Source organism: Numenius arquata, chromosome 2, assembly GCF_964106895.1.
Source record: "Numenius arquata chromosome 2, bNumArq3.hap1.1, whole genome shotgun sequence".
NCBI classification, from domain to species: Eukaryota; Metazoa; Chordata; class Aves; order Charadriiformes; family Scolopacidae; genus Numenius; species Numenius arquata.
This window is the reverse complement of record NC_133577.1, coordinates 61,948,970-61,962,228: the sequence shown is the minus strand read 5'-3', so window position 1 is coordinate 61,962,228 and position 13,259 is coordinate 61,948,970. Positions and strand designations below refer to the sequence as shown.

Sequence of the window (13,259 nt, the reverse complement as noted above, 5' to 3'; positions counted from 1 at the left end):
CAAGCACTAAATAAGATAGATTCCTCATTCAACTTTCATTATGTTCTGTTTCATGCACTTAGATAAAGAAGCTGTTAGCACTTTTTGTAATGTTTTTCATCAATGTGTTATAAAGTACTTTGCCAAGAACGGTAAATGCCACACCTGTCATTTAGCAGATGGAGGAAAACAGAGAGGTAGTGACTTGTTAGAGGTCAATATCTGGTGCTTACTGAGGACCCATCTGGTTTCGTAGGAGCATGCCCCCAATTTCCATTCTGATCCTTGCTGTAAAGAGATCAAACCAATCACACAGTCTATACACACACTATTTATTGACTGGTTTATGTCTTGTGATGTAAAGCGTGTGGCCTTTTCCACTGCAAAGAGAGTCTTCAGAGGGGATATGTGATAAGATGTTGAGCTGCAAATCAACTATGGTCCACAAAATTTCTTCTGATGCTGTAGGGCAATGAATAACTGATAGCATAGCAATAAATACTTTCTTTCTTCAACTTCAAGTTCAGTAAATATTGAAAAAGTAAAAGCTTGAACTGTGTGTGATCACTATTTCCTGCTTGTCCTATGGATTGTTGACAGGTAGGAGAAAACATTTTCCAGCAGTGATGACCCAGAAAGATCTGTGGTCAGACCCTGTGCTCTCAATTGCATTTCAAACTTACATGATGAAAAAAAGGGGTAAAAGCTAAGTGACAAAAGTTTGCTGCCCATAATGTGCACAGGAGCTGCCTGTGACGATTTGCAGAAGGATTTCACAATGCCGAGTTGAGTGTGTGATAAAGTGGCAGATGAAATTTTGAGAAGATAAATGTAGATGGGAGGAACTGGTCTTAAATTCACACATGAAATCGTAGGCTCCGAGTTGACTTTTACCACCAGGAGTGAGTTCTTGGGGTTGTAATTAATAGTTCTGAATGTCAGCTTGGTGCACAGCAGCTGCAAAAAAAAGATAGAACAAATGTTGGGAATTATTATGAGATAAATGAAAAAACGAAAAACAGTATTATGCCATAGTATCAGTGTAGGGTGTACATTTATCTTGAATATGGCCAACAGTTCTGCTCCCATTTCAAATATGTTGTAATAAACTTGAAAAAGTGAAGAGAAGGGCGGCAAGGGTGCTCAGAGGAATGAAGTGCTTTCCATATGAGAAACATATATGTAACAATATTCTTCATCCCGATGAAGAGATAATAGAAGATGGGTATTTTATAGATGACAAGTCTATGAAGTCAAGGAGCATAGAGAATGTCTGAAGAAAAGGATCATTTACTGTATCTTCCAATGCAGGATAAAGGGAGCACGAAGTGAAAGTTGCAGATTCAAAACAAACAAGAGTAGGTATTCCTTTGCATAAGACCTAATTAAGTAATGTCTGGACACAGGCCGGCTTAGCCAGGAGTGTGTCCAGGTGGTTTCTGAATATATTCAAGGAGGGTAACTCCACAACCTCTCTGGGCAACTTGTGCCAGTGCTCAGTTGCCTTCAGTACCCCCTGTGTTTCAGTTTGTTTCAGGCAGTGTGCTTGTGGCCTCTTGTCCTGGCAGGTGTCACCACTGAAGAGAGCCTGGCTCCATCATCTTTGCACCCTCCCTTCAGGCGTTTATGTACATCAAGAATATTCCCCCCAAGCTTTCTGTTCTATAGGCTATACAGTCCCAGCTCTTAGGCTTTCCCTATAGGAGAGATGCTCCAGTCCCTTCATCGTCTTAGTGGCCTTTTGCTGAACTCTCTCCAGTACATCTATGTCTCTCTTGTACTGGAACTGAACACAGCGCTCCAGGTGTGGCCTCACCATTGCTGAGTAAGAGGGGAAGGATCACCTCCCTCAGCCTGCTGATAATATTCCGCCTAATGCAGCCCAGGATACCTTTAGGCACTTTTAGCCTTTTTTGATGCAAGGACACATTGTTGGTTCGTGTTAAGGTTGGTCCATGAGAAGTGCCAAGTCCTTTTCTGCAAAACTACTTCCTGGACAGTCGGCTCCCAGCGTGTACTGGTGCATGGGTTTATTCCTCCCCGGGCACGTGACTTTGCACTTCCTTTGGCTGACCTTCATGAGGTTCCTGTCAGCCCGTTTCTCCACCATGTCATCATTGCCACGGAGACCAGCTTCCGGGCAGGTCAGACTGCACTGGGGGAGGGATCTGCAGCAAAAAGGCCGAGAGAAGCTCTTTTTGGGGCTTTTTGAAGCCGGGACGAGCCCCCTGCTTGTGCTGGGGCTGACAGCTGGTAGGAGGTGCTGTTGAGGGAGCCTGGGTGGAGCCACCACCACCCCCGGTTCACCAAGCCTCCAGGGTATAAGAAGCCTCAGGGAGGGCAGGGACTAGTCCCTGGCCACAGGGCGCAGAGCGAGCACCCGGTGCTTGTCTGCGTGACCCGGCGGGTGCCCCAGCTGGCTGCAGTCTGTACGGCAGGGTGCTGAGCCTCTTCTGGTGTACGAGGTAAATTCAATCCCTCTAAGTGGCCAGAGGACTAGGGGCCTCATCCCAACTGACCCTCGAGTCGCAAGGTGTCAGTTGCTGGTAGAGATCCAGCCATGGCTGCTACCCGGTCGAAGGCTGTTGTTAGAAAAGCTGTGGGCACCCAGACAGAGGCCTCACGCAAACATGTGGGAGTTCAGGCCTCTGGCTGCAGAGAGTGCCGGGGCCTGGCTCTTGCCATGGAGGGTAGTGGGGACAACACCTGTGTCAGATGTGAACAGGTGAATGATCTGCTCAGCCTGGTGGCCAAGCTGAAGGATGGAGTGGAGAGGCTGAGGAGTATCAGGGAGTGTGAGGGAGATATTGACTGGTGGGCCCGCTCCCTGAGAGTAAGGGAACAGGTTGAGGCCCCACATAAATCAGAGAACCCCCTCCCCTCTTGTCACCAAGCAATAGGAGGACATCTCAGAGAAGAGGGGGAATGGAAACAGGTCCCTGCTCGGGGAAGCAGGTGAGCCCCCTCCCGGCCCCTCCCACCTCCCCAGTTACCCTTGCGGAACAGGTATGGAGTCCTGCAGGAGGAACTGGCTGTTGGAGAGGAGGATAGTGCACCCAGGCTGGAGAAGTCAGAAAGAACAAGTCACCATAGACCCGGCATCACTACTAGCTCCAAAAGGAAAAGCAGACGGGTCATTGTTGTGGGTGACTCTCTACTGAGGGGGGCAGAGGGACCAATATGGCGCCCTGACCCACTTCACAGGGAAGTCTGCTGCCTCCCTGGGGCACGGGTTAGGGACGTGTTGGAAAAACTTCCTGCCCTGGTAAACCACTCTGATTATTACCCCCTGTTAGTATTTCAGGTGGGTAGTGAGGAAGTGGGTAGAAGGAAGCCAAAATCAATTAAAAGAGATTTTAAAGCCTTGGGACGGCTGCTTAAGGGATCAGGAACGCAAGTTGTGTTCTCCTCTATCCCTTCAGTGGCAACTATGAATGAGGAAATTAATAGGGAGAGGCAACAGGTCAACTCGTGGCTCCGGGACTGGTGCTACCGGCAGGGTTTTGGGTTTTTTGAGCATAGGCAGATATACGAGACACCTGGCCTGCTGGGGGCAGGTGGGATACACCTGTCCCAGAGGGGGAAAAGAATTTTGGGGCAGGAGTTAGCAAGGCTCATTGGTAGGGCTTTAAACTAGATATGAGGGGGGATAGGGAACTAACTGGGCCTGTCAGGATTAAACCCAAGGGAAGCATGCCAAGGCTTGAAGGATGCTGGGTTAGTGAGGACTCTCGCTCTGTCATTTCATTTGAGAAAAGGGATAGACATTTAGAAATTTCTGATTACGAACAATGGGAAAACCCTATCCCAAAAGGGGAAAAGAGTACTAGGCCAGGAGTTGACAAAGCTCATGGACAGAGCTTTAAACTAGAATCGAAGGGGGAAGGGGATAAAACCAGGCCCACTGGTAATGAGCCTGGGGGTAAAGGGCCAAGGATGGGGGTGAAATCGGGAGCCCAGCTCAAGTGCATCTATGCTAATGCACGTAGCATGGGCAACAAACGGGATGAGCTGGAAGCCATGGTGCAGCAGGACAGCTATGACGTAGTGGCCATCATGGAAACGTGGTGGGATGATGGTCATGACTGGAATACTGCGATAAGTGGCTATAAGCTCTTCAGGAGGGATAGGCAAGGAAGGAGAGGCGTGGGTGTGGCTCTGTACATTCGGGAGTGTTTTGACTGTATAGAGGTAGATTCCCGTGATGATGAAGTTGAGTGTGTGTGGGTAAGGTTGAAGGGGAAGGCTAACAAGGGGGATTTTGTGTTGGGAGTCTGCTATAGACCACCCAATCAGGATGAGCAGGTTGATGAAGTATTCTATAAGAGGCTGGCAGAAGTCTCTCAATCGCCAGCCCTTGTTCTGGTTGGGGACTTCAACCTACCGGATATCTGCTGGAAATATAACACAGCAGAGAGCAGGCAGGCTAGGAGGTTCCTTGAGTGTATGGAAGATAACTTCCTGACACAACTGGTAGGAGAGCCTACCAGAAGAGGTGCCTCGCTAGACCTACTTTTCACAAACAAAGAAGGACTAGTGGGAGATGTGGAGGTCGGAGGCCGTCTTGGTCTTAGCGATCATGAAATGGTCAAGTTTTCAATTATTAGAGAGGTAAGGAAGGGGGTTAGCAAAACCTCCACCTTGGACTTCCAGAGGGCGGACTTTAGCCTGTTCAGAACCCTGGTTGGGAGGGTCCCTTGGGAGATAATCCTGTGGGGCAAAGGGGTCCAGGAAGGCTGGACGCTCTTCAAGAAGGAAATCCTAAAGGCCCAGGAGCAGACTGTTCCCATGAGGCGCAAAATTAAAGGGAGGGGAAAATGGCCGGCCTGGATGAACAAAGAGCTTTTGATGGGACTTAGGGAAAAAAGGAAGATTTATCACCTTTGGAAGAAGGGACAAGCAACTCGGGAAGAGTACACAGATCTTGTTAGGTTATACAGAGAAAAAATTAGGAAAGCAAAAGCCCAGCTGGAACTCAACCTGGCCATAAATATAAGAGATAAAAAAAAAATTTTTATAAATACGTCAATAAAAAGAGAGTCAGGGAGAATCTCCATCCCTTACTGGATGCGGGGGGAAACATTGCGACCAAGGACGAGGAGAAGGCTGAGATACTTAATGCCTTCTTTGCCTCTGTCTTCAATAGTCGGACAAGCTACCCCCAGGGTGTTCAGCCTCCTGGGCTGGAAGATAAGGATAGAGAGCAGGACAACCCCCCCGTAATCCAGGAGCAAGTAGTTAATGATTTGCTTATGCACCTGGACACGCATAAGTCCATGGGGCTGGATGGGATTCACCTAAGGGTACTCAGAGAGCTGGCGGGAGAGCTCACCAAGCCTCTCTCCATTATCTATCAACAATCCTGGTCAACAGGAGAGGTACCAGATGACTGGAGGGTGGCCAATGTGACGCTCATCTACAAGAAGGGCTGGAAGGATGATCCGGGAAACTATAGGCCTGTCAGTCTGACCTTGGTACCGGGAAAGATCATGGAGAGGATCTTCTTGAGTGAGCTCTCATGGCAAGCGCAGGGCAGCCGAGGGATCAGGGCCAACCAGCATGGGTTTATGAAAGGGAGGTCCTGCTTAACCAACTTGATCTCTTTCTATGACCATGTGACCCGCCTTCTCGATGCGGGGAAGGCTGTGGATGTTGTCTACCTGGACTTTGGTAAGGCCTTTGACACCGTCCCCCACAGCGTTCTCCTGGAGAAGCTGGCGAATCATGGCATAGACAAGTGTACTCTTCACTGGGTAAAAAACTGGCTGGATGGCCATGCCCAGAGAGTTGTGATTAATGGGGTGAAATCCAGTTGGCGGCTGGTCACCAGTGGTGTCCTTCAGGGCTCAGTTTTGGGGCCGGTCTTGTTTAATATCTTTATTGATGATCTGGATAAGGGGGTTGAGTGCACCCTCAGTAAGTTTGCAGATGACACCAAGCTAGGTGGGAGTGTTGATCTGCTTGAGGGTCGGTAGGCTCTACAGAGGGACCTGGAGAGGTTGGATCAATGGGCCAAAGCCAATGGGATGAGGTTTAATAAGGCCAAGTGCCGGGTCCTGCATTTCAGTCACAACAACCCCAGGCAACGCTCCAGGCTTGGGACAGAGTGGCTGGAAAGCTGCCCAGCAGAAAAGGACCTGGGGGTGTTGGTGGACAGCCAGCTTCACATGAGCCAGCAGTGTGCCCAGGTGGCCAAGAAGGCCAACGGCATCCTGGCCTGTATCAGGAACAGCGTGGCCAGCAGGAGGAGGGAAGTGATGGTGCCTCTGTACTCAGCGCTGGTGAGGCCTCACCTCGAGTGCTGTATTCAGTTCTGGGCCCCTCACTACAGGAAGGACATTGAGCTGCTGGAGCATGTCCAGAGGAGAGCCACCAAGCTGGTGAGGGGTCTAGAGAACAAGTCATAGGAGGAGAGGCTGAGGGAACTGGGCATGTTTAGTTTGGAGAAGAGGAGGCTGAGGGGAGACCTCATTGCCCTCTACAACTCCCTGAAAGGAGGTTGTGGAGAGGTGGGTGTTGGCCTCTTCTCCCAAGGGAATAATGGCAGGACCAGAGGAAATGGTCTGAAGTTGCGGCAGGGGAGGATTAGATTAGGTATTAGGAAGAATGACCTTACTGAGAGAGTGGTCAGGCACTGGAACAGCCTGCCCAGGGAGGTGGTGGAGTCGCCATCCCTGGAGGTATTTCAGAAACGTGTAGACATGGCACTTCAGGGCATGCTCTAGTGCCCGAGATTGTTGGTTTGCATCTGTTTGTGGGTGGGGTGGGGTGTGGTTGTGGGCGTTTGGTTTGGTTTGGTTTGGTTTTGGTGTTGGTGTTCTGGGATGTTTTGGGTGTGGGGTTTGGGTTTTTTTTTTGGTTTTGTTTTTTTTTTTGTTGGTTGGACTTGATGATCTCAAAGGTCCCATCCAACCAAAAATATTCTGTGATTCTGTGACATCCCTCTGGATGGCAGTACGACCGTTTGGTGTACGAACCACTCTTCCCATTTTTGTGTCATCAGTAAACTTGCTGAGGGTACGATCTGCCCAATCATTCAGATCACTAAGGAAGATGTTGAAGAGTACTAGACCCAGGACTGACCCCTGGGGTACACCGCTAGTTACCAGCTTCCAACTAGACGTTGTGCCACTGATCACCACCCTCTGGGCCCAACCATTCAGCCAGTTTTCAATCCACCTCACTGCTCATTCAGCCCATAGTTTATTAGCTTCTCTAGGAGGTTGCTATGAGTGACAGTGTCAAAAACCTATAATTTCATCATGGAAGTTTATCATGTTGGTCAAGCACAACTTTCCCTTGGGGAATCCGTTCTGACTACTCTCTGTCACCTTCTTGTAGTTCATGTGCCTGGAAATGGTTCTCAGAATTAGTTGTTCCATCAAACTTCCTTGGCTTCAAGGTGAGGCTGATCAGCCTGTAGTTCTCTGGATCCTCCTTCTTGCCCTTCTTGAAGATGGGAGTGACATTTACTTTCCTCCAATTTTCAGGCACCTCTTCCAGTCATCATGTTTGTTCAAAGATTATAAAGACTGGTCTCACAACGACATCAGCCAGCTCCCTCAGCATTTGTGGGTGCATCTCATCAGGGCCTGCAGACTTTTATGTATGTCCAGTTTAAGTATTCTCTAACCTTGTCTACTCTCCTAGTTCATTCCGGGGACTGCTTCCTGGAGGCTATGTCCATGAGACAGTACCACACTAGACTCCTTGCACATATGCAGTCTTCCAGCATTGTGCTTAAGCTTTGCTCCAGGATGTGCATCACATACCTTTCATGTTATGGTATGGAAATACCAGCATGTTATGTTGGGCATTTTGAACTGAACCCCGCCTGTTTAATCAATAAAACAACCTACATGTCTTAGTAGCACTTTAGAGCCGCAGGGGGCCTGGAGTAGGTTCTCACTTGGTGCTACACAGGGTGCTTAACTGGTTCTAACTGTGGCTACTCCAAGCATTGTGAACACGAGCCTTCATGCACTCTTTAATTTAGGGATGAAAAAGTCACTTCCTTGAGCAAACTTCTTTAGCAGCGTTCACATATTCTTTTTCCTCATTGGAGTCAACTAGTTTGAGCTGAAAGCACTAGCACAATTATGTTGAGAAGGCACTTAGATTTGAAGCACCACAAAAATTATGTGAGCCGTACAGTGAAGAAAAGCCCTTATTCTTGTAAGCAGCACCACCCTAGTGTTTTTTTGTGAGTAGGCCAGTCAATAATATCATATCTAGTCTTAGCAGCTGTTTCTAACATAACATGCAATGACATCTTTGTGCTTATTCTGCACTGGGATATATGTTTGCAACATTATGATTCCTCAGTTCTATATCTAGCTAGGGCTATAACAGAGACGGCGTAGATGGATGCAGTGGAATGGAGATGCAGTAGAATGGGCTCAACAGGGGCTGTGCAAATCTGCCTGGCACCTAGGAAGGCCAGCAGATTACTTTCCCATATTGCTGTTCCTTCACAGCTGTGAGTATTTAGATTAGCTAAATAAAAGAATGCTTAGGGTTGTCTGCATGCACTGTAGTTATGTTTGTAGTACACTAACATTTGTATTTTAGAGAATATACTGATTGAGATACTCAGTCTGCTTAGATCCAGCAGAGAAGGAAAAAGAACTGCGTGAACTGGCTTGAGATGAAGTAAAAAGAATGATCCGGAACCTTATCTCTGAAATAATCAGAATTGCTCTCACAGGCAAACGTGAAAAAATAACACCAGCAGCTCCTACATCGTTTCACGTGCTGATTTTTATAGCTTGAGAACCGAACACGATGTAAATCAATGAGTGCATCAGAAGATCTGCAGTCCATTGGCCCATAATCTCTGACACTGAGGTGCCAGTAACTATACCACGATGGCTAGTCTGATCCACGCAGTTAGGCACCACTTAGTTAGGCGGCATGGTGATAAACAGCAGTTTGGAAAGGAAACCTAGCATTGCTCCACAGTAGGTGCTGCTGCCAGGAAACTGAAAAATGAATGCTGTAAGTATATGCTATATACTATAGCTATAGAATATACTATATACTAAGTTATATAGTTGTCATCTTCCTACCATATAGACCAGCTGGGATCGAAGACTATCTCAAGCTGTTTGTACTTTTCTCTTTTCTGTTTCCCTTCCCTTCCCTTCCCTTCCCTTCCCTTCCCTTCCCTTCCCTTCCCTTCCCTTCCCTTCCCTTCCCTTCCCTTCCCTTCCCTTCCCTTCCCTTCCCTATTGCCTTGCTAAAAGCTCCAAAAATTTCCTCTTTGTCAAAGAAACACTGAATGTTCATGGCTTGGTTAGCATTGTCATATTTATACACAGTTATCAAAGATGTGCGAGTGTGAAGTAAGTCTGTGTGATAATATATGGGTAGTATTAGTTATCTAGCAGCCAAAGATTGAGGAAAGCATTAGTAGAGATATTCTGATCATTTTTACAAGTTGCTGGACTTGTTTCCTATTAATTATGTAAAATTATGGCTACTTTATAGAAAAAATTCTCTAGGGTAGAATAAACTGATGGAAAATATGCTAATTTTTCGAACCAGTATTATAACTTCTGAAATTATTCTGCAACCTGCATTTAGGCCAAGCATGCTAATAAACATTCTTACCTGTATGCATCAAGGCAAGCTGATATGTCCAGAACTACTTTTGAGCTGGGTAATGCTATGAAAAAGATGTTATGCCTGGAGACTTGGTCAAAGCTGAGCGACAACTTGTATTAGCTGTGATTTAACAGGATTACAGGAGGAATTGCCAGACAGCTACTCAAGGCACAAACTACCTGGCTAGATAAGGCTAGTGCAGATTGGAAATAAGAAGCTGTAAAGGCAAAACCATCTGTAGGAGGAGGTGAATAGTAGGCGTCTACAGGGAAATACACTCTGGTATTAGCACAGGGAAGGCCACCTAACATTTCTCTATTCCGTATGATGATTTCAGTGCACTGACTCTATTTCCTTCTCTTGCCATACAATAGATATAATGAGAGTCTGAACACGTACCGTGAAACCTGTACTTTGGACTATAGTTGCAAGTCTAATCTCTGATTACTCAGCCCAGCTAAGATACATGAGGACATGCACAGTTTCTCTGCAAAAAATAGCCCATTTGCTTTGAAGCAATCAAAATACTTTTGTGACTTTTAGCTACCAGACTGCAATGGCAGGGAGATTCCTTCTAAGCCTTCTGAGGAGAGTGAACCCGAATACAAAGGGTCAGTGGGAAATATGAGAGGGGAAAAAAAAAATAAGGCGAGAATAAAGTGATAGAGTAAAGCAAGTTCTGAAGAAAAGCAAGTTAAAAAAAAAAAAGCAAGTAAAGCAAATTCTGAAGAAAGAATATAAATTAAAATTTCAAAATTTCCACTTTTTCATAAAAGCACATGCAAACCCTAACTACCATTGAGGACTATAAAGGCAATAAAGTGTCCATTTTCCCCATCAGTAGGCTAGGCAGGGTGTAGAAGTGGGAATTAAGGTATCCCTACCTTTTGCTGAAGATTTCACCCAGCAGAGGAGGCTGTCAAAGGAAAAGAAAGGTGTACTCCTGTGTGTAACAGCCTTAGCCATGGTCTCACAGGCACCTTTTTTGTTTTGTTTCAGCTGACACACAATTGATGGCTAGAATTTGACTGTGCTTGAAACTCAGAAGACTACACAAACGCTTCTTAAAAGCAAAAGTCTGATTCTGGTTATCTGTTGGAGATAGCACTTGGAACTTATGGTTCTAAAATTAGGCAATCCTGCTTCAGCAGGGGAGTTGGACTAGATGATCTCTATGGTCCCTTCCAACTCTAAAAAAATTCAGTGAAATTCAGTGAAAATGATGAGGTTTACAGCTGAAGTGTGAGTCCTATAATTCAGTTATAGAAAGGTATACTCCTCTTCATTATCCTAATTAATTTAGTGAATACAATCTGCCTGTACAAACTTTGTGGTAACTTCTGTAGCACGCCAAAGGCATGGGACTACAGGGTGGTATATGTCTGCCCATATGTCTATACTTATAGAAGTAAAACAAATTCACAGCTTAGGTGATACTATGGAGAAGGTAGTTGCTGGAATAGTTTGAGTGCGTGAACTTGAGAACTGTAAGCAAATAAAGTTGAATGAATTATGTAGCAGTGCTGTCCCTATTTATAATATTCAGTTTTATACTTGTAACTTAGTACGGACTTTTGAAATGCAGAGCTTTTTCAGGCGTTTTGCCTGATTCTCTACAGCTTTAGTCTGTGAAGCGATTGAGAAAGAAGGCATTGTAGCGTGTACTTCAGTCCATCTTCTTCAAGGGTAGTATTTAAGCACTTGCTTAACCTTAAAGCGTAAAATAAATGGGATTTGGAGTTCAGTAGACACTGAAATAGCAAGTTGGTTACAAAAGTTCTTTCACTTGGGAAACATCTATCCTCCAGGTATAAGTAGATTTTTACATCTTTGCTTTGTGGCAAATGACTACAAAAAACCCCTGGAGATCTAGGCTCAATTACATGATGTCTACATAATCACTTGTCCTTGTCTTGTACCATCATAAAAACACTGTCAATTAAACTATTCCCAAGTTATAGAACGTGGAAAAAAAAACCAGACCTGTTCTTTTTACCCAGTTGTTATTAACTTAATGTTGTTTTCTTTTTTCTGATTTCCAGGCGGAACCTTGTTTCGGTTATTATGAAATATAGAAGTCAAGTGGAATATCTGTTGCAAAATGAGGTATTTGTTCTCAGTTTGTTATGCCAGAAAAGCATTAACTTCTACGTGAAAGGTATCTAATTACTAATCTGTCTCAAATGCAATTAAGGAAGGCTTTTAATTAAGGCTGTTCAACATGACTTTGAAAGAATATAAATTCTCTTAATAAAACTTGGCTTGAGTTTAGGAAGAAAGTGCTACAAATTTAAAATATCAAAGGTGACTATTTGTAAGTGTCAAGGAACCTGTAAATAAAACAGGATCATTTGGATTGACAGTATAATATTTGAAATTAGTAGAGGTATAATACATTATATATATTTGCAGAATTTGTCCCCGATTTTGCAAACCCACAAACCAAATGTTTGCATATTTAGGTTATATATTCAAGCATGCAATAGTTTGAAGGTTAGGTTTAGGCAGCAAAACTTGTAAGAGCTTTATTTTAAAGTATTGTGGGCAGCCAAGTGAATGTTACATACTTGAAGGAAAATTCTCTTAGGAAATCTTCTCTACTAACTAATGTTTTAAGGGCAAATGTCTGAAGGACAAATGCATATTTGAGCGATAGCTTGGAAGAAACCAAATGGCTGTTTGGTCTGAGTTTCAGGTGTCCTGCTAACTGACTTTCTAAGGTTTGGAACTGGAAAGAAAATGGATATTAGTAAAATCAAAGAATACTGATGTAGCATGAAGATATTCCAATGCCCCCCTTCCAGAGTTATAATTCATTATGCTGAAGTATGGATTTCTTTGAAATATATGTTAAACATAAAATTCTTATTTTGTTTCAGAAATCTGTCACCCATATTCAAGTCCAGGTTTTAATCTTTTTGGATATCCTTGATCTATGGGTATTTCTATTTTGGATAGTCAGAAAACATACACATCCATAAAAGTGTGTATACATACACACACATATGTGTATACATACACACACATATAAAAATGCATATATACATACAGACATACACAAATGCATAAATATATATCAATACTCATGTAAATAAATATATGTAGATAAAAATATTCTACATTTTTGTGTAAATATTTGGCTCTTTTGCAAAATGTATAGAAATTCAAAAGTTGTTGAACTGTTCCTAGCTACGAAGTAAAGCTTAGGTTATGATACTGTGTAGGTATTCACTGAATTTTCCTTTGTAAGCAACTTCTCAAAGGGAACTGTTTAGTGTATAAAATGGGATGCAGTCTTAACCATTTGGAAAATTGAGGTCCCCAAACTCAAATATGCTTACATATTTCATTGCTGAAGTAGACCCATCAGTGTAGTTACTCACATTCACTTCAAATTTTAGGGCCTAAAGTAGGAAGATTCCAAACTCAAAGAAAGCTATAATCTCAACATTAATGAGACATTACAATCCACCCTCTGCAACTGACGCTCTGTAGATATTCCTCAGACCTATAACGAAGAACTCTTAAATTTGTTTTTGCTAAAGATTTTTACCTTGAGTAAGCAATTACTTGAGATCATTAACTTTTTATAAAGGGAAGAAAGGACATTCTTCAAATATTTATGCTATGCAACAAATATGCATGTGTTACTCTAGAGCTAAATTTCTCTGTAG

The 13,259-nt window shown here is 44.2% G+C and overlaps 1 protein-coding gene across 1 annotated transcript in view; it reads left to right on the top strand.

The window, feature by feature from the left end:
* Positions 1–13,259, top strand: part of PIK3C2G (phosphatidylinositol-4-phosphate 3-kinase catalytic subunit type 2 gamma) — a 214,836-nt gene that overhangs the window by 29,913 nt on the left and 171,664 nt on the right. Inside the window, exon 7 of the mRNA XM_074167982.1 lies at positions 11,628–11,691. Coding sequence (XP_074024083.1) covers positions 11,628–11,691 — 64 coding nt within the window. The remainder of the gene's footprint in view (positions 1–11,627; positions 11,692–13,259) is intronic.